At 45.1% G+C, this 22,117-nt stretch overlaps 1 protein-coding gene across 4 annotated transcripts in view; it reads right to left on the bottom strand.

Moving 5' to 3' along the window:
- The window catches only part of DVL1 (dishevelled segment polarity protein 1), a 533,415-nt gene that overhangs the window by 24,630 nt on the left and 486,668 nt on the right, over positions 1-22,117 (bottom strand). For 2 of the 4 annotated variants that reach the window (XM_063943025.1, XM_063943026.1), the window contains exons 12-14: positions 19,762-19,893; positions 8,433-8,600; positions 5,544-5,750 (exon numbers count right to left, since the gene is read on the bottom strand). In XM_063943025.1, the coding sequence (XP_063799095.1) occupies positions 5,544-5,750; positions 8,433-8,600; positions 19,762-19,893 (507 nt within the window). Of the gene's footprint in view, positions 1-4,913; positions 4,962-5,543; positions 5,751-8,432; positions 8,601-19,761; positions 19,894-22,117 lie in introns of all 4 variants that reach the window. The other 2 variants (XM_063943028.1, XM_063943027.1) reach the window with 2 other exon arrangements.

Raw genomic sequence — 22,117 nt, 5'->3', positions numbered from 1 at the left:
TGTGCTTACGTGATTCTCCGCCCAGCGAAGAATTCTGGTGGCTTCTACCATCGCCACCCTGCTCCTTGTGCCGCCTTGGCGGTTTACATCAGCCACTGCGGTGATGTTGTCTGACTGAATCAGAACCGGTTGGTCGCGAAGCAGGGACTCCGCTTGACGTCGGGCGTTGTATATGGCCCTTAGTTCCAGGATGTTGAAGTGAAGGCAAGTCTCCTGACTTGACCACAGCCCTTGAAAATTTTTCCCCTGTGTGACTGCCCCCCACCCTCGGAGGCTTGCATCCGTGGTCACCAGGACCCAGTCCTGAATGCCGAATCTGCGACCTTCGAGAAGGTGAGCACTCTGCCGCCACCACAAGAGAGACACCATGGCACTGGGGGATAGGGTGATTAACCGATGCATCTGAAGATGTGATCCGGACCACTTGTCCAGTAAGTCCCATTGGAAGGTCCTCGCATAGAACCTGCCGAAGGGAATGGCCTCGTATGATGTCCTTCCCAGGACTCGAGTGCAGTGATGCACTGACACCTGTTTTGGGTTTAATAGATTCCTGACCAGTGTCACGAGCTCCTGAGCTCTCTCTATCGGGAGATAAACCCTTTTCTAGTCTGTGTCTAGGATCATGCCTAGGAGAGGCAGATGAGCTGTAGGAACCAACTGCGACTTTGGAATATATAGAATCCAGCCGTGTTGCCGTTACACTTCCAGAGAAAGTGATACGCTGTTCAGCAACTGCTCTCTTGATCTCGCTTTTATGAGGAGATCGTCCAAGTACATGATAATAGTGACACCTTGCTTCCGCAGGAGCACCATCATTTCCGCCATTACCTTGGTGAATATTCTCGGGGCCGTGGAGAGACCAAACGGCAACTTCTGAAATTGGTAATGACAATCCCGTACCACAATTCTGAGGTACGCCTGATGAGGTGGATAAATGGGGACATGAAGGTATGCATCCTTTATGTCAAGAGTCACCATAAAATCTCCCCCTTTCAGGCTTGCAATGACCGCTCTTAGCGATTCCATCTTGAACTTGAACCTTTTCAGGTATATGTTCAGGGATTTCAAATTCAATATGGGTCTGACCGAACCGTCTGGTTTCGGGACTACAACATGGTCGAATAATAACCCCCTCCTTGTTGAAGGAGGGGAACCTTGACCACCACCTGTTGAAGATACAATTTGTGAATTGCAGTTAACACTGTTTCCCTCTCGTGGGGGGAAGCCGGCAGGGCCGTCGCTGAGGGGGCATCTCCTCAAAGTCCAGCTTGTATCCCTGAGACACAATATCTATTGCCCAGGGATCTAACAGGGAGTGAACCCACTTGTGGCTGAACTTACGAAGGCGTGCCCCCACCGGGCCTAGCTCTGCCTGTGGAGCCCCAGCGACATGCGGTGGATTTTGTAGAGGCCGGGGAGGACTTCTGTTCCTGGGAACTAGCTGTGTTGTGCAGCTTCTTTTCTCTGTCCCCGCCTCTGGCAAGAAAGGACGCACCTCGGACTTTCTTGTTTCTTTGTTCGAAAGGCTGCATTTGATAATGTCGTGCTTTCCTAGGCTGTGCAGGAATATAAGGCAAAATATCAGAATTACCAGCTATAGCTGTGGAGACCAGGTCCGAGAACCCTTCTCCACACAATCCTCAGCCTTCCATATGCCTCTTAAGTCGGCATCATCTGTCCCTTGCATATTCTACAGGACACGTCAAGCAGAAATCGATATAGCTTTGACTCTAGGACCCAGTAGACTCATGTCTCTTTGGGCATGTTTTGTATATATATATATATATCTCTTAAGACAGCATCTTTAATATATCTCTCTATATATATATATATATATACATACTAGGGTCTCAATCTCTGAAGATAAGGTACCTGTCCACGCTGCCACAGCGCTATAAACCCATGCCGACACAATCGCCGGTCTGAGTAGTGTACCAGAATGTGCACGCTATCTGCAGGATCCCTGAGAATAGCTGTTACGTCAGGGCTACCTTTTGGGCAAACGTGACACCCTAGGGGAAGATTCCCATCGTATCCTGGCCCTAGTGGGGAAAGGATACTCCCTGAGAATTCTTTGTGGGAAACTGCAGTCTCTTGTCTGGAGATTCCCGCTCTTTTTCATCATGAGAGGAGGGAAATTTACCTCAGCTTTCTCCCCCTTAAACATGTGTACCCTTGTGTCAGGGACAGATGAGTCATCAGTGATATGCAAATCATCTTTCATTACAATAATCATATATTGAATACTTTTCTGCCATTTTGGCTGTAACTTTGCATTATCGTAGTCGACACTGGAGTCAGACTCCGTGTCGATATCAGTGTCTATTATTTTGGATAGCGATCATTGAGAGACTCTGAAGGTCTCTGCGACATAGGGACAGACATGGGTAGATTCCCTGTCGGTTCTCTAATCTTTTGTGCAATAAATTCACCTTAGCACTTAATTACACATATCCAAACAGGTGTCGGCGTTGTCGACGGAGACACCCTCTCACACACATATTTGCTCCATCTCCTCCTTCGGGGAGTCTTTTACCTCAGACATGTCGACACACACGTACCGACACACCACACACTCAGGGAATGCTCATCTGAAGACAATTCCCCCATAAGGCCCTTTGGAGAGACAGAGAGAGAGAGTATGCCAGCACACACCCCAGCGCTATTAACCCAGGAATAACACAGTAACTTAATGTTAACCCAGTAGCTGCTGTTTATATTGATTATGTACCCCCCCTCTCTTTTTACCCTCTTCTACCGTGTATCTGCAGGGGGGAGGCTGGGGAGCTTCCTCTCAGCGGAGCTGTGGAGAAAAAACATGGCGCTGGTGAGTGCTGAGGAAGAAGCCCCGCCCCCTCGACGGCGGGCTTCTGTCCCGCTTTCATGTACAATTTTTGGCGGGGGCTCATACATATATACAGTGCCCAACTGTATATATGCAAACTTTTGCCAAAGAGGTCTCTAATTGCTGCCCAGGGCGCCCCCCCCATGCGCCCTGCACCCTTACAGTGACCGGAGTATGTGGATGTAGTGTGGGAGCAATGGCGCACAGCTGCAGTGCTGTGCGCTACCTCAGTGAAGACTGGAGTCTTCTGCCGCCGATTTCGAAGTCTTCTTGCTTCTTTCACCCGGCTTCTGTCTTCCGGCTCTGCGAGGGGGACGGCGGCGCGGCTCCGGGATCGGACGACAAAGGGTGAGATCCTGTGTACGATCCCTCTGGAGCTAATGGTGTCCAGTAGCCTAAGAAGCAGGACCTATCTGCAGAGAGTAGGGCTGCTTCTCTCCCCTCAGTCCCACGATGCAGGGAGTCTGTTGCCAGCAGAGCTCCCTGAAAATAAAAAAACCTAACAAAATACTTTCTTATAGCAAGCTCAGGAGAGCTCACTAAACAGCACCCAGCTCGTCCGGGCACAGATTCAAACTGAGGTCTGGAGGAGGGACATAGAGGGAGGAGCCAGAGCACACCAGAATCTAAATTCTTTCTTAAAGTGCCCATGTCTCCTGCGGAGCCCGTCTATTCCCCATGGTCCTTACGGAGTCCCCAGCGTCCACTAGGACGTTAGAGAAAATACATTTCATTTTGAGGTCCATGATACTTACTTATTTGAAACTTTAGGTGTAAAGAGAAAGAATTTAGCAGGCGCTTCCCTAGTTGGTTGGTGTGTGTGGTGGGGGGATTGGAATGACTTTTGTCAGGAATTCTAATTTTATGTTCTCCAGAGTAGCAAAAAACAGGTCTCACCTAAGATTTTAGTAGAATGCCCAGGTGCGATCTATAAAGGGAAAGCACATATTTAAGCATATTATGTGCATTTTTTTTGCCACAGCACACATGCCTACATGGTAAGTGCAGAGCAGGGAGCATGGCTATGTGATGGAGGAGGAGTGGCCACATCTCTGGGGGCACAGAGGAGCCATGAACTTTACATGCCTCACTGCTGTTTAGATCAGGACAATGCAGTGCCAATCGTGGCAGTGAGACAGAGCCCCCAAATTCAAACTGTCCTGCTAAAATCAGGTTTATTGATTGGTGTGCCAATGTCATGACTACAATCTCCTCTCAAATTAAACAGGCGCACTTGCACAAAAAGAAATGTGCTATAGGTACATTTTCTGAACTCAAATATGAGTGCTGATTAGTCTATTGCAAGCTGATGATTTTTCCCAAGTTACACCAGAACGATAATATATGATGATATAAAATATAATCACAGGATAACCTCCCAGTACATACAGGAATATTCTATCAAAGTGCAAGAATGGAAACTTCCTCTAAATTGTCTTTAGAAGTGTCCATGTTTCTAGTTTATACTATATCCTATATATTATCACCCTTCTGATATGTATTGCTTTCTTTTTTAATCAGATTCCTACAATAATGGAATGCATAACAAAAGCCAATTTATAAAGCAATATATAGGCCGTAAGAAGGTGTATGTTTTAATAGAATATGGTGAGTAAATCAATGCTTGTGAAATACATTTTCAGGAACGTTTTTATACCAATTTAATAGTCATAACTAGGTTTGCCATAATATCCCTTTAATCGGGGACACCTACGGTTTATACAGGATCTGTGTCTGATAAAAACCAGGTGAAATACAGGCTTGAATTTAGCCAGCCATAGAATATGTGTAATTCATAGGACTCCTGGATTAAAGGGATATAATGCAACCCTAGAATGTATAACCCATGGCCCTATAATGACTATGGTATATTTTATTTGTGCATTTAGAATGAATTAGAAACAGCGCCTAAGAATGACTGAAGCTCACATGTATTCTTACTCCTGGCTGTCACCCGGGTAAGGATGACACCTGCGATGCTGGAGAAAGGGGACAGTCTAGGTGGGTAGAGGAAGGGCTACAAGGACATGCTTGGACTCTGGTGCTGGGGCCAGAGATTTAAGCTTACCGATGACCTAGACTCCTCCATTCCTTCCATGCATCCTTCAGTCTAATGCTTGCTCAGCACAAAACAAGGGAATAACACAGTTACTAGTAGCAAAGGATACAGCAGGGGATAAAGGAACAGGTTATTATTATTAGCACTCTTACTGAACTGTATAACACACACCTGCACAACTCTCTCCTTACTTATCCCACATATACCTTACACCTCCACTGCCTTAGGCATGCAAACCTATAGCTATCATATTGTATGTAACACTGACCGAACAACAGGAGAAAGTGGAAGCTTCTTACAATCTAGAATTAGAGTTTTTAGCCATCTGTTGTCTTCATGTTCATCCAAAGAACATCCACATGACCAGTTTTGAAAGCCTCATACGAGGCCCGTGCTCTGCGGTCCATATATGGTTTTAACTAAATATAACTACAGAGGGCAGCACTGAGCTGTAGGCATACCATGACTTATGATGAAAGTGAATGGTTTGGTCAAGCGAAGTACAGGTCACAACGTGGATTATGCTGAGAAAGGCTTAGATGATGTATGTTTGTGAAATGGAAAAGGCATGCATGCAGGACACCAAAAAGCATGAAGCACAGAAAGGAAAGGGGCACTGTAGAGGCATCCGGGACTTACCTTCACTATGCTGGCTTCCTGCACTGCCACTGCCATAGCTGAATCCTGGTTCTTGGTAGGTTGAGGGGAAGCAAGGTGGCACTAGAGGATACTGGTAGGGGTACCCCTGGCCTAGTGGCCAGGGAGCGGCTGTATGAGGGAGAGGAGCCAGTGTGTCCTGATCAGATGTACCACTGGACCCATCGTTAATATTCAGTGCTGCCACATCTGATAAGCAAATACAAATGACTATCAATTATTTATTCTGGTGTAAATAATCTTACCATTATCATTTAAATGCATTTGTTGCACACAGTAGCTGTGCCACATGTAATTGGAAGGAAGGCAGCCAATCAATTCCCTGTTTACCAGTGACATCATGGGACACTTTCAGGCTCAGTGATGTCATTATTTTTTAGTGAATAGATAGGCAGCGTTCTCATCAATAATGTGTAATTGATGTGTGCACCTCAAGTTAGAGACTTTAATAAACCGGAGCGAATACGTGCATTGAGAGACAAACCCGTTTCGTGGGTGCAGTGACAATTGTAACACCATTATAAATACAAATAACCAAAAGAATGTTGTCCAATGAGACTCCAAACTAATTTACTGTATGATGCTTTGTGAGCTAATATACCATGGATGATTTTGAATATGTGGGATGTAAAGGAAGGATGTGAATATCAAGGAGGCAAAATGCCAGACCAGACGAGATGCTGTCTTCTATAATTCTGGTGTTCTCATAATTGAAATTTGGAATGTGACTATTATGATTTATAAATCATGTATTTGCCTAAAATTATTTTACTGCTTGCTATGACTAGATCATATTTTTGGATTTATATATAACTGTTACAAAAATGGGCACTCATTCAGTATAATATGAATAAGAATTAATTACTTGGTTGTATACAATGGCGAAGTTCTCTCACTGAGCAACAGAGAGGCCTCAGGATGTTGCACACACTGAAGATAGGGACATCAACTCGGTGGGTCTCATGGTGTAAAAGTATGAGTCTTTTATGCCTGGGGATCTCATGGTTAATCAAAATACATCTTTTAGGTTTACAAGCATAGCAATGGTCCAGAATGGGGCACCAGCTTCAGATCTCATGTTAATATTATTACTTAATAATATATATGTATCGGGTCTGGGATGTGGGGTTAACAGTAGTCTATAAAACTTCAGTCTTATTGAAGGGGTCCATACCTCTAACAAAAACACTATATACAAAAACTGTTCATAATAAAAGTATAGCATCTCTGGCTGGTAACAGCTATGCCCTAAACCTTCGTCTCCTCTATCTTATTACTGTCTGACTCCAACTCCTTCATAAATGTCAAATGTATATTTCACAAGCATTCTATGTAAATTATTATTGCGCTATATGTACTATATATAAAGGTTCAAATAGTAGTTTAGGTCATAAACTAGATGAATACATGTAAACGATGGCAGCAGAATGGGTTAATTATATCGCAGTGTAATATGAGAAGGCTACATATGGTGACTGTTAATTATCCCAGTGTGGTGGGTGATGGAGCATAGGGTAATTATTGGAGTTGCGTCATCAGTGACAGTGGCTGCATGTGGTAATTATAATGGCGTAATATAATATTTTGCCATACTCTACTAAAATGTTAAGAGGAATGGACACTTCAGCCGCTTCACTATGCAGCTAGTTTTATTTCCGGTTTTGAATACAACTTTATTATTTTCAGACCAGAGAACCAACACTGCTGTGCTGGCCTCTGTTTTTGTTTTGTTTTTGTCTTGGTCAACAACACTATTGGCTTTCTCCTTCTATCGTCTAGCGCATGGGTCCTCAACCTGCGGCCTCCAGCTGCTGTGGAACCACACATCCCAGCATGCCCTGCCGCAGTTTTGCTATTAAGGCATGCTAAATCTGAGGCAGGGCATGCTGGTATGTGTAGTTCCAGAGAAGCTGGAGGGCCGCAGGTTGAGGAGCCATGGTCTAGCATTTCTCTCCTGCAAAATAATGATCAGGCTCATATGTTTAGAGAAGCATGAGAGTGATTAGGGAAAGGTTTATAAATGGGGAAGGATGAGTCATAGACACCTGTACATGCGTTGATGCGACCACTGATATTAATAATCTTATCTATCTATCTATCTATCTATCTATCTATCTATCTATCTATCTATCTATCTATCTATCTCTCTCTATATATATATATATATATAGTTTAAGCTGGACATTTCTACTGTCTTCGATTACACCCAAACTTGTCTCCAACTTCACAATCCTGCTTGATTGGTGTTTCGTCTCTATCTCTAGTGCCCATAGTATTTTCACATTTATCATCATTAGCAATAATCTTTTGCTAACAATGAACAATGTAAAATGAATGGGGAAATGGGCAACAATGAACAGTGTGAGATGATAGGGGAAATGGACAACAATGGACAGTATGAGAAGATAGGGGAAATGGACAAATAGAAAGACATATGAAGATGGAAATCCTAAACTACTTTCCCACTGCTTGAAGCTAGGAATTGTAGAAAAAAAATGCACGGGAAGCTCTGCTACATTTACTGATTAAAATACTGCAGCTGTTGTTTATGACAGATTAATCATATATTAAAGAAAAACTGCTTAAATGCTGCTATCTAGTTTTTGTTTAGTTTAGTTCTTCAGTAACCTAGCATAATACAGTGGTACAATCACAAAACTTACATTTTCAGCCATCTTGCCATTGTGCCTCACACCACTCTAATTACTACTGTAAATACAGGTACAAGTAACAATAGGCAGAATACATGGTGGCCAACAGGAGACATGCCACCATAACTATTACTGTGTAAGAGCACTCTTGCATCCCTTCAGTCACAGACAGCTTAGTGTTATGAAAGCGCACATTGACGGCAGTGTATTTGGTACTCACTACCACACAGGTCTCCGAAAACATAGTAGCACTGCTCTGAGAAGGTGATTTTGTTTACGGTGTGTCTGAGGTAGCCATGCTTTAACATGCTGCTTGCGTATTTTCTGGCCTCCCGGCGCTCTTTGAAGCCTTCCACGTGTGTGTACAACCAGTCCACGACGTCAGCCCCTACAAGGACAACCAGAGCACAGTGAGAGGCCACAACAAAGGATTATGGGTAAAGCAATGTAAAACCACACGTCTAAATAAAGAGGATTTTAATTACCTACCGGTGAATCCTTTTCTCGCAGTCCGTAGGGGATACTGGGAATCCATTTAGTACCATGGGGTATAGATGGGTCCACTTGGAGCCATGGGCACTATAGAAGTTTTATAACGTGTGCTGGTTCCTCCCTCTATGCCCTTCCTACCAGACTTAGTCTAGGAAACTGTGCCCGAGGAGACGGACATACTTTGAGAGAAAGAAATAGAGAAGGAAAGTGGTGATATTTCGAAACCAGCACAACCGGCAACAGCTGAACTAAACAACAGTACTTAAACAAGTAACCGTGCAGGAAGAACGAAGCAGCGGGCGGGCGCCCAGTATCCCCTACGGACTACGAGAAAAGGATTTACCGGTAGGTAATTAAAATCCTATTTTCTCTTACGTCCTAGGGGATACTGGGAATCCATTTAGTACCATGGGAAAGTACCAAAGTTCCCAAACCGGGTGGGAGAGTGCTGAGGTTCCTGCAGAACAGATTGACCAAACTGAAGGTCCTCAGAGGCCAAGGTATCGAACTTGTAAAACTTGGCAAACGTGTTCGAACCTGACCAAGTAGCTGCTTGGCAGTAATGCAGAGACACCCCAAGAGGAACCCACCGACTTAGTAGAGTGAGCCTGTACAGATTTCGGAATCGGCAACCCTGCCGTGGAATAAGCATGCTGGATAGTGAGCCTGATCCAGCGTGCAATTGACTGCTTTGAAGCAGGACACCCAATTTTATTAGCATCCTAAAGAAAAAACAGCGAGTCCGATTTCCTGTGATGAGCAGTTCGCTTAAGATATACCTTCAAAGCCCTTACAACATCCAAAGACTCTGAAGTGTCAGAGGTGTCAGTAACAACCGGAACCACAATTGGATGGTTGATATGAAACGCCGACACCACCTTAGGAAGAAATTGCTGACTAGTCCTGAGTTCAGCTCTGTCCTCATGGAAAATCAAGTAGAGGCTCTTATGAGACAATGCCCCTAGCTCCGAGACACGTGTTGCTGAAGCCAAGGCCAACAGTGTGACGGTCTACCATTTAAGATATTTTACATTACATCTACCTCCTGTAACGGTTTAAACCAGTCTGATTGGAGGAATTGCAGAACCAAATTGAGATCCCAAGGTGCCGTGGGAGGCACAAAGGGAGGTTGTATATGAAGAACACCCTTCAAGAACGTCTGGACCTCAGGGAGAGAAGCCAATTGCTTCTGAAAGAAAATAGGCAAGGCCAAAATCTGAACTTTTATGGAGCCTAGGCGTAGGCCCACATCAACTCCCGACTGCAGAAAAAGCGGGAAACGTCCCAGATGCAGTTCCACCGTAGAATATTTTCTGCTCTCACACCAAGAGACATATTTCTTCCAGATATGATGGTAATGTTTTGACGTTACCCCCTTCCTGGCTTAGATCAAAGTCGGGATGACCTTGTCAGGAATCCCTCTCCTGGCTAGAATCAGCCGTTCAACTTCCGTGCCGTCAAACGTAGCCATGGTAAGTCTTGATAAACGAATGGGCCCTGTTGCAAAAGAGGCCACGGATCTTCGTTTAGCATCTCGAGAAGATCCGCATACCAGGCCCATCGCGGCCAGTCCGGACCAATGAGAATTGCTTGAACTCTTTCCCTTTTTATTCTTTTGAGAATTCTTGGGATCAGAGGAATGGAAGGAAACAAGTACACCAGCCGGTAGACCCACGGAGTTGCCAGAGCAATGACAGCTACAGCTTGGGGGTCCCTCGACCTGGAACAATACCGCTTGAGCTTCTTGTTGAGTCAAGAGGCCATCAGCTGCGAGGCTAATCTTCCTTGCCAGACGTTCATCGTCTGCAGATCCGCTCTGTCAGTCCCTCCATTGGTCACCGGTATTCTACCGTATTAAATATAAAATACTTTTACTCACATACAAGGCTATTAACCAAACTGCACCAACATACATCTCTTCACTCATCTCAAAATATCTCCCTACCCGACCTCTCCGCTCTGCACAAGATCTACGTCTCTCATCCACACGCATTACTTGTTCACACTCAAAATTACAGGAGTTTATCCGGGCTTCACCCACTCTGTGGAATGCCCTCCCACGCACAGTAAGACTCGCCTCTAGTCTCCAAACCTTTAAATGTTCCCTGAAAACTCACCTCTTCAGACAAGCCTATCAAGATCCAGACCCACCCACATAACCTTCAGTGCTTCCCTATCTAATTACATCCTCTGTAGAGTATTCATAACATCACATATCTTGTCTTTCTTTAGTCTCACACCCTCCTGACACTTGGCCAACTTTGTGGGGTATCATCATACAACCCATTAAGAACCTAGCAATCTGGTGGACCATTATGCAATAGGTAGCATCTATCCTTGTGTATCTATGCCTATTTCCCTATAGATCGTAAGCTTGCGAGCAGGGCCTTCCTACCTCTATGTCTGTCTGTTTTTGACCCAGTTTTGTTCTATTACTGTTGTTCTAATTGTAAAGCGCAACGGAATATGCTGCGCTATACAAGAAACTGTTAATAAATAAATAAATAATAAATCATGTCGATTTGTGGATAACCCCACTGACGCATCAGCCACTGGAACACCTCCGGGTGGAGGTCCCATTCCCCCGGGTACAGGTCGTTTCTGCTGAGGAAATCTGCTTCCTAGTTGTCTACTCCTGGAATGAAGATCGCCGACAACGCCACAGCATGTTTTTCCGCCCAGCTGAGAATTCTTTACACCTCTGACATTGCGGCTTTGATTTTTGTTCCGCCCTGTCAGTTTATGGAAGTCACCGCTGTCACATTGTCCGACTGAACTTGAATGGCCTGATTCTGAAGAAGAGATGAGGCCTGCAGAAGGGCGTTGAAGATAGCCCTGAGTTCCAGGATGTTTATTTGAAGAATGATTTCCTGACTTGACCATCTTCCTTGAAACTGCACCCCCTGGGTGACTGCACCCCAACCTCAGAGGCTTGCGTCTGGTCAGAAGAATCCAATTCTGAATCCCGAACCTTCGACCCTCCACTATGTGAGAAGTTTGTAGCCACCACAGGAGGGAGATCCTGGCTTTTGGCGACAGACGAATCCTCTGATGTGATCCCGGCCATTTGTCCAACAGATACAGCTGGAAGGTCCTCACAAGAAACCTTCCGTACTGAATTGGTTCGTAAGAGGCCACCATTTTCCCCAGAAGGCGGATGCACAGATGTACTGAGATTCGGATCGGCTTCAAGACAGCACGAACCATCGACTGGATTACCATAGCCTTTTCCAACGGAAGGAACACTCTCTGAGACTCCCAGGAAATTAAGCTTTTGCATTGGTTCTAGGTGAGATTTTGGTAGGTCAGAAACCACCCATGATCCAGGAGTAATCTGCTTGTGAGACCAATGTTCTCCAACAATTGCTCCCTGGACACAGCTTTTAATCAGAAGATCGTGCAGGTAAGGAATTACGTTCACTCCTCGTTTGCGGCATAGCATCATCATCTCTGCAATCACTTTGGTGAACACCCTCGGTGCCGTGGAGAGACCAAATAGCAGGGCCTGGAACTGGTAGTGATAGTCCTGCAGTGCAAACCGTAGATAAGCCTGATGAGGCAGCCAGATCAGGATGTGAAGGAACGCATCCTTGATATCCAAAGACACTAGGAATTCCCCCTCTTCCAGACCTGAGATCACCGCTCTCAGAGACTCCATTTTGAACTTGAATACTCTTATGTATGAGTTCAATGACTTGAGGTTCAGAATCGGTCTTACCGAACGGTCCGGTTTCGGTACTACAAACAAGCTGGAATAGTAACCCTTGTTTTGTAGATGAAGTGGAACTGGAATAATGACCTAAGTCTGTGACAGTTTTTGAATGGCGTCTTGTAAGGTTATTCTTGCCTCTTGTGAAACTGTTAAGCCTGATTTGAAGAATCTGTGAGTGGGAGATCCTGGAACACCAGTCTGTAGCCCAAGATCTTGCTCAGGTGTGGCTGAAGAATTTTATCCGACACTCTGTTCCTGTGAACCAGCAGCCACTGATTTGCGTGGTTTACCTCTAGCACCCCTGGCTGCGGTAGAAGAACCTCTGGTCTTGCCACAAAACTTTGCAGTCCGAAAGGAGTGTAAATTGGGTCCTCAGTAGGCCATTCTAGCTGGCGGAGCTGCAGAAGGTAGATATGTGGATTCACCTGCAGTAGCTCATGAAATCCACTTGTCGAGTTTGTCGCCAAATAAGGCCTCACCTGTGAAAGGCAGGCCTTCCACACCTTTTTTGAAGTCCGCGGCAACAGTCCACTGACATAGCCATATTCCCCTGAGTGCCGACACTGCCATAGCTGTGGTGCGTGCATTAAGCAAACCTATCTCCTTAATGGCTTCCACCATAAAGTTTGCAGAATCTTAGTACTCACCACTCTTCTTTCTTCTGGCTCTGTTAGGGGTGGAGGCATGCTGCGGGAATGTACGCTCGCCGTGGTGGGGCTTGCGAATAGTTCCCTCAGGATCTAGCGTCCTGTCAGCGGGAAACGGGACCATTAACCCTTAGTGGGGTTGGCCCATCCCCTTTCCCCCCCTAAGTCCCATGAAGCAGGCAGGCTGGTGCCATCCAGTCCTGCCTGAAAATAACAAACTTTTTAAATAAATGCAGAAAACTCTCCAGGAGCTTCCAGAGATGTGACCGGCTCCATCAGGCACACTTTCTAAACGGTGTCTGGTAGGAGGGGCATAGAGGGAGGAGCCAGCACATGCTCCAAGTGGAACCATCTATACCCCATGGTACTAAATGGATTCCCAGTATCCCCTAGAACGTAAGAAAAAAATATTATGCTGAAAACATTTTTACTTTGATTTTTAAAACACCATGTAAGAGAATGCCTTTGAAAATCAGAAATGGACAACACATTTTTCATAATATGGGTTTTATAAAGTTATCTTTTGCCCACTGAGAGCAATAGGGTAACTGAATCATCTTTTTACAATAAACTCTATTACTCATACAACTGCCACCACTATTATGAACAAATCATCATTAACTGCCACCACTATTATGGACAAATCATCATTACCCAACAGCCCACAAAAAGCCCCATATAAAAAAAATCAAAATAGCTAAAGTGCTATCTTGTGGAAGTTATCCTTGATAAATCAGCTTTCAAAGACATGTTACTTAGAGGTAAATTTACCATAGCTTCTAAAACAGAGAATTGGTTGTGTTGCCCATAACAACCAATTAGATGCTGTCTATTATTTCTACATTGCCTTTTAGTAAATTATAGACAGCATCCGATTGGTTGCTATTGGCAACACCACCAATTCTCTGTTTTAGAAGCTTTAGTAAATTTACCCCTTTGTCTGTGTACACAAAATTGATAAATGCAGCTTCCAGAATTGACTATAGGGGGCATATGTAATAGGGTCCAAGTTTGCTGGGGGTGCGGTGGTTTTGACTTGTAAATGATTGCCGCTTTAAAAAAACATCAGAGATTGACCGGCATCCCGCACTTCTGGCAAACTCGGACCCTATTACATATGCCCCTAGGATTTCACTATTTCACTATTTTTTTGCAAGACGGGGACATCCTGGCGATACATCTACATAAATTTGGTGAAAGTATGACAAGTAACGGAATCATTATGCTATTGTAACAAAATCACCAAGTGGGTAACAAGCATAGTAAAGTGCACTGATTACAATGTTTGCTACCTACTAATGCAGGGGTGGGGAACCTTTTTTCTACCAAGGGCCATTTGGATATTTATAAAATCCTTTGGGGGCCATACAAAAATTAACAACGTAAAAATTAACCTGCCCTTAGTAGGTATGACCCCAGTACTTATGCCCCAATACATATGCCGACAATCAGTAGTTATGGCCCCAGTCAGTAGTTATGCCCCCAGTAGATATGCCCTCTGTAGTTGTGCCACCTGTAGATGTGCCCTCTGCAGTTATGCGCCCAGTAGATGTGTCCCCAGTAGGTATGCCACCTGTAGATATGCCTCCAGTAGATGTGCCCCCTGGTAGTGCCGCTCACACACACACACACACACACACACAACCCCACAATACTCATCAGCCCCGGTACTGCTTCCGGATCGCGCTGCCCTTCGTCTGGCCACCCGCTCCTTGGAACTATGGGAGAGACGTCATGATGTCTCTCCCATAGCGCACATCCACACACTGCCTGAGCCGGAAGCAGGACTGCTGCTGAATGGAAGGAGCCGGGCGCCCGACATCTCCCTCCTGGGTTAGGTGAGCCACGGGCCGGGTGAAGAGGCTGTGCGGGCCATATACGGCTGCGGGTCAGACGTTCCCCACCCCTGTACTAATGCAACTACTATTAGTTATATTACTACTCGTTACCAGCCCAACAAAATGACAAAACAACATAATAGTAATGTCATCACTGGCAGCTCTGCAGGCCTGAATGGAGCAACACTTGAATTGCTCCGTCAGGCACTATCTAGTGGTCAACGGCACACAAAACATATGAAACCCCCCCATAGAGGTGAGGAGCAGCGTTAGCCTTTTATTGTATAGGATGTTTTACAAAATATTTAAGGACAAAATTACATAATTTGGAATGTGTCAACATGCTAGTTGAGGTTAGTTATAGGAGGACACATCTGTAATGTGATTCCATTACCCAAAATATGATGATTCTGTTACCTCAAATTACAGCCTGGAAAAAAAATGTTAGGAGCATCTTATTTTAAAAATGAGCTTGTATTTACAAACTGTCATAGAAAACTGAATTTTCAGGTACTGTAATACCTCAAAATCAGAATAAGTAATCAAACTATTTTTACCTTGTTTGGTAACGGACTCACCTTTACTGTTGTACGCATTATCATGGAGAGTTATTTATGGCTGTTAAATTGCCTAATTTCCATTATAGTAACCCCAGTATTGAGATATGTGATAATTTCATTAAACACCTATATTTTTGTTGCTTTCTATGCAATGAATGAAAGCCTGCCCACAATAGAGCAATTCACCTGAATGCCAATGCCTACATATTGTACCTGTGTTATAGGCCCTACACATTGGTCGATCCACCGCCGAGCTGTCCGATGGCGGATACGGCCGACCCGGCGGTGAGGGGGGGGGGGGGGGGGCAGTGACAGGGGGAGTGAAGTTTCTTCACTTTCCCCATCACCCGGCTGCATTGAAGTGCAGGCAAATTTGGACGAGATCGTCCATATTGGCCTGCATGTACATCCGACGGGGGACCAGCGATGAACGAGCGCGGGGCCACACATCGTTCATCGCTGGAGCCTCCACACTGCACGATATGAACGTTATCTCGTTCATTAATGAACAAGATCGTTCATATCGTGCAGTCATGTCGGCCAGTGTGTAGGGCCCATTAGGCTCTATGTCCATATTGTCATGGAATTTGGCGAATAGTAGAAGCTATGGAAATAGTGAAAGGACACACTGCTGCCAATGGATCACTGCAGTCATTGTTTCAAATCACTGACTAAAGAGTGCATACGTCAACAATTTGTCGCCCGATTGTGCGTTTTGGCGATGATACATGATTTGCAAATTCTGACTCAAACATAACCGGAATTGCAAAGTCTGGGATTTCTAACATGTTGCAATTTACCGATCATTCAACATTGAGCTCGATTTGTTCTGTTCAGTGGTGTCTGGATTCTTGACAACCAACGAGAGGGAACTGAGCTTCCCATGTCTAACGCCAGGCTGCAGCCTCTGTATCTTAGTGGGCAGGTCTGGTGACTGTACTCAGACAGCACATCACAGGGTGTCGGGCTCTGTCATTGATGATGGAAGAGACATCGGCCCTGAAGATTCCGAAATAAGGAGTCTGTAGCTTGCCATCTAGGACCTTATCACTGCTGGACAGTGGACATCAGGAGCTGCACCCTGTCACCAGAGAGGGGGTGAGCTTCCTTATTGACCTTTTTGCACTAGTGTTGTCAGTATAGAGAAATATATCAGTCTGACTAAACCCTGCAGAACATCATTCAGGGGAGTATAAAATAGCATAATATCATTGGTTTTCTTAGGTGTAAGAGACAATGGGGGTCATTCCGAGTTGTTCGCTCGTTGACGTTTTTCGCTATGCTGCTATTTGTTGCAAATTGCGCATGCGCTTAGTTATTTAACTAAAAACTTAGCAGTTTTGCTGTGGATTCTGCTGCGCTTTTCAGTCGCACTGCTGGTCAGTGAGTGATTGACAGGAAAGGGGCGTTTCTGGGTGGTAACTGAGCGTTTTCCAGGAGTGTGCTAAAAAACGCAGGCGTGTCAGGGAAAAACGCGGGAGTGTCTGGAGAAACGGGGGAGTGGCTGGCTGAACGCAGGGCGTGTTTGTGACGTCAAACCAGGAACGGAACGGACTGAGCTGATTGCAATCTAGGAGTAGGTCTGGAGCTACTCAGAAACTGCTAAGAATTATTTAGTAGCAGTTCTGCTAATCTTTCGTTCGCTATTCTGCTAAGCTAAGATACACTCCCAGAGGGCGGCGGCCTAGCGTGTGCAATGCTGCTAAAAGCAGCTAGCGAGCGAACAACTCGGAATGAGGGCAAATACCAGGTCATGAAAGAATGTGACTAGAATTTTAGAAGATAACATCTCCCTCCAGAGCAATACTGTGCATAGGACTGCTTGGAGCGGCACTGTCTCCATGTTGCTTGAAGCTGAATGACTCAGCAAGGTAATGCCCCCTCTTTATTGATTCCACTTCAGGTTATGCCCCCCTCTCTACCAACTCAGGTCAAGACCTTCACTTTGCCAGGGGCACCAAGACCCGTAATTATAGCCCTGCCTATGAATTTCCTGTGGTAATTACATATTTTGTCTTTAATCATTAGATTTTTTTTTTCAATTTATTTATTAACTTGAATATTCATTAAGCTTTTTGCAAACGAATACAAGTAAATTTGACCTGTTCCTCACTCACCATATTACATTGCCTTTACATTTATCTTCGCCTACAGTGCAGGAGACATTATTAACTTATCTACTAGATTATCTAACTCCTCGTTCTCTCTTTGCGGAATGCTGTAGCTAGAGTATGTGAGTGACAGGTAAAAAATGTAGTAACTTAATAAAGTAGCCATTTTTGAAACAAGTATGAGTACTACTCAAATAGCAGATGTTAATTACTAGCAATAAATAGATAAATCACTAACAACCTACTCAGCAGTGATGTTCTATGTGGAGAACAATAATCTATGGAATAAAGACAATATAATGGGTTCAGTACAAAGCAGCACTTGAAAGGGGTCTTGTGTAGCAGTGTGATGTGCGAGAATAGGATCCTGTCTTTACAATTCAGTCATACAAAAGACCTCACGCAGCGACAAATAATCACACATGTACAGCTGTCTAACTCAATGTACCTAAGTGAAACATGATCTCAGCATGTAACGGATACACGTCAACCTTCAGCCTCTCTCATGTTACCCCTATTTTTCCGGAGCTTGAGTTTAATTACTACTGGTCACACTCATTTAACCCCTGACCATAGTGACAGCAGTTTAAAAGGATCACCAGTAAGGTATGTACAAATACCTTCTAGCTTAACCCTTATCAGATCGGCCCTGTGAATCCAATATGACAGTGATGAATACCACACCAGGGACCATTTACAAACATTTAGGTGTAAAATTTGAAGTGAAGCACACCAAGCTATCAGCAATACAATGTATCTGATTAGTCTGACTGTCATCCACTGCAAATTGTATTCCCTCTCCCCTCCTTGTGTCAGCATCCTTTCCTTATCTACTCCATCACGGCCTTCACCTTTAGTCCACTTTCTGCAATCAGTCTCCTGCGCCAATAACCTGGAGAACAGGTACGCCAGTGCTGGTTTTCTGGCTAGTGACTGTATGCGCATATATGTGTAGTTATTGACTGTCATGTATGTATAGTTTTTATTATGTATATTGTTTCTGTCCTGTGATGTTGTACTTTACTTTTGTGTGCACATTTGCCCTCATTCAGATGTGGTTGGAGTTAAATCGCCACTGCTTACATAGAAGCAGCAGCGATAGCCCTAATATGGTAATGCTGAGGGGGCGTCATGCCTCACGTATGCATTACTGAGCTGCATCCTAGGATGCAGTATCAGATCATCTCAGACACCATCGGCCAGTTGCGGGACCCATGGGGTCGTACAAGCCGGCAGCCGCAGCTGGTATCTATAGGCCATGAAATCTCCTTCCCCTGCAGTGGCGCACGCAGAGGGGTTTTCTGAGTATCCAGAAAACCCTCCTGTCTGCCGATCTATCGCCGCAGTTTACCATTGTTTATTCTCAGTGAGACGAAGATCCATTGGAGCTCTCACAGGAGCTCCGAGTCCAACAGGCTGCCACTGGGCAGAGCGGGAGGACCAGAAGTCAACAGTGTCACAGGGGAGGGTCATGAAGCTGTTTGTCGGGCATTGCTGCCGCATAGTATCTGAGGCTGACCCGAGTGGCATGGAGGGGAAGGAGTGAGGCACCAGTACCCGGAGACCAGCTGTAATAGACTTTAACAGCACCACAGGAACAGGAGCAGCTGCTGGCTGCATTTAACAGACTGCAGGGAATCTATGGGAGGGCTCGCAGTGATTGGGATAAAACCAAGGGAGAGAGAGGGGAAGAGGGACACAATGACTGGCATAGAACATGGAAGGGGGTATGAGGGTGATAGAGAACGGGGGGGGGGGGTTGATAGTGACTGGGACAGAACGCAGAGGGGGCGGGTGACAGAGTGACTGGGACAAAAAACCCATAGGGGGGGTGACAGAGTGACTGGGACAGAACACGGGGATGCCACAGTGACAGTGATTGGGGCAGAATACAGACAGAGGGGTGACTTCATTAAGCATATGGAGACCCCTCTTTAAAAATCCTGTGTTTGCCACTGCCCTGATGGATATTCCTGGCCTCTTCCCTGCCCTGCATTGACGGAAAAACGAGGGTGTCACATCTATTAGGCGTTGCCTACCTGGTCCAAGCTCTGGAAAGTTTTGCTTTCCAGAGCTTGGTGCATATGGGAAATTAAATCAAATTTCAGAAAACAGCATTACTGATAGGCAAATCAATACAGCAAGCAATAGTAACTGGTAATAGTATTGTGGCGTGATGGAAGTCTTACCAATGACGGCATTGGATATTGTAATTTTTAACCACATGCGGTCTCGAATTTCCAAGCCAGAATCTGGCAGCTGCATGACTTTTACGATAGTGGCCATATCACTCTTCACAGACAGAGGAGACTCTTCCAGTTCTGGAATAAGACAGAGATAAAAGTCAGTTCTAGAACATTGGAGTAGCTGTAATTAATGAAAGTGGAACAATATTTTTAAAAATAAATGTAAATGACCAATAACCACAAAATACAAGTGACTACATACATTTACAAGAATACTATACATGCAATTTTGTTTGGTAACTTTTTAGAAGTAAAGTCATTTAGTAGAATCATACTCGATCAAAATCAGGAATGGTGGAACACTAGGACGTATGATGTCTTCCACCACTGTGTGTGTTGGGCATCATGTGACAGATACTCTGGAACACATACAGATGGAGCCTCCGTTATCTTGGCTGGCTGAGGCGTTAGTTGCGATCGGGCATCCGCAGCTTCCCTGGGCGCAAGGAGGCACGCCTAGTCGTAGAGAGGCGCACAGACCGTTTGGCGTTACCTTTGAGTGTAATACCTGCGATCATCCACCAGATGTCGCTTTTTAAAATCACCAATGCGTATGTGTGTGGGCTCCATTAAAATACAATACTGAACTACAGCGTAAGAACTACTGGTCTATTGATGTTAGGGATATGTGAGCGTCCAAATCCCATAGTATTAAGTATAATGGGGAGAGATAAAAGCTCCTCCCTAACTTCCTGGATGCCAAATCACTGTGCTTACCGTCTCTGTACAGTATTTTGTATTTGAGTACTAAATAGCATGAACAGCTTGTAACGTAGAGCGGCAAGTGTTATCTTTCTAAGTATAATGGGGAGAGAAAAAAGCTCCTCCCTAAATTCCTGGATGCCAAATCACTGTGCTTAGCGTCTCTGTACAGTATTTTCTATTTGAGTACTAAATGACGAGCTGTTTGTGCTATATACTTTGCTGTAATGGTTACAGTGGCAAGTGTTATCTTTATAAGTATAATGGGGCAAGATAAAAGCTCCTCCCTTAGGGGTATGGGTGGTCATTCCGAGTTGTTCGCTCGCTAGCTGCTTTTAGCAGCATTGCACACGCTAGGCCGCTGCCCTCTGGGAGTGTATCTTAGCTTAGCAGAATTGCGAACGAAAGATTAGCAGAACTGCTACTAAATAATTTCTTGCAGTTTCTGAGTAGCTCCAGACCTACTCCTAGATTGCGATCACCCCGGTCTGTTTAGTTCCTGCTTTGACGTCACAAACACGCCCTGCGTTCGGCCAGCCACTCCCCCGTTTCTCCAGCCACTCCTGCGTTTTTCCCTGGCACGCCTGCGTTTTTTAGCACACTCCCTGAAAACGGCCAGTTTCCGCCCAGAAACACCCACTTCCTGTCAATAACACTACGATAACTCGAGCGATGAAAAAACGTCGCTCGAGCTTGTGCAATTCTCCAAAGTTTTGTGTTAAATTAGTGAACGCATGCGCGCTGCGTACCATGCGCATTTTCCACCTAATTGCTCCGTTGCGAAAAAACGGCAAAGAGCGAACAACTCGGAAAGACCACCTTATTTACTAAGATTCGTATTTTTGCCGATTTCGCCGAGATCAATCTCGGCTGACATCGACAGTGTACGAATGCAACTTTTGAAACAAAACACGATAATTTACTAAACTACCATGTTTTGCAAATTCGAGTACACCGATGTTGAAGTAATTCGAATTGCCGGCAGTATTTTACGGGAGAGAACAGTAAAACACTGCCGGACTTAACACAATGAAGACCGGCCGGATCAGTGTGATCCATGCAGGGTTTCATTGTGTACAGTATAGAAGTAGTTAAAAATCCCCCCAAAAAATTGCGTAGGGTCCCCCCTCCTAAGCATAACCAGCCTCAGGCTCTTTGAGCTGGTCCTGGTTGTTAAAATAAAGGGGTAAAAATGCATAGGGCTCCCCCGTATTTAGACAACCAGCACCGGGCTCTTTGTCCAGTCCTGGTTCCAAAAATACGGGGGACAAAAGATGTAGAGCACAGGGCTCCACTAGCCAGAGAGATAATGCCACAGCCGGGGGACACTTTTATACTTGTCCCTGCGGCCGTGGCTTTACCCCCCCGTTCCCAACTAATCACCCCTGGCCGGGGTTCCCTGGGAGAAAGGGGACCCCTTAAATCAAGGGGTCACCACCCTAAGCACGCAAGGGCCAGGGTTGAAGCCCGAGGCTGTCCCCCCCATCCCTGGGCAGTGGATGGGGGGCTGATAGCCTTTCAAAGTGTAATTTTTTTTTATTGTCCTTTGTTGTGGAACTACAAGTCCCAGCAAGCCTCCCCCGCTTGCTGATACTTG

This window comes from Pseudophryne corroboree, chromosome 10 (genome assembly GCF_028390025.1).
Source record: "Pseudophryne corroboree isolate aPseCor3 chromosome 10, aPseCor3.hap2, whole genome shotgun sequence".
NCBI classification, from domain to species: Eukaryota; Metazoa; Chordata; class Amphibia; order Anura; family Myobatrachidae; genus Pseudophryne; species Pseudophryne corroboree.
This window is presented reverse-complemented; position numbering and strand designations above follow the sequence as displayed.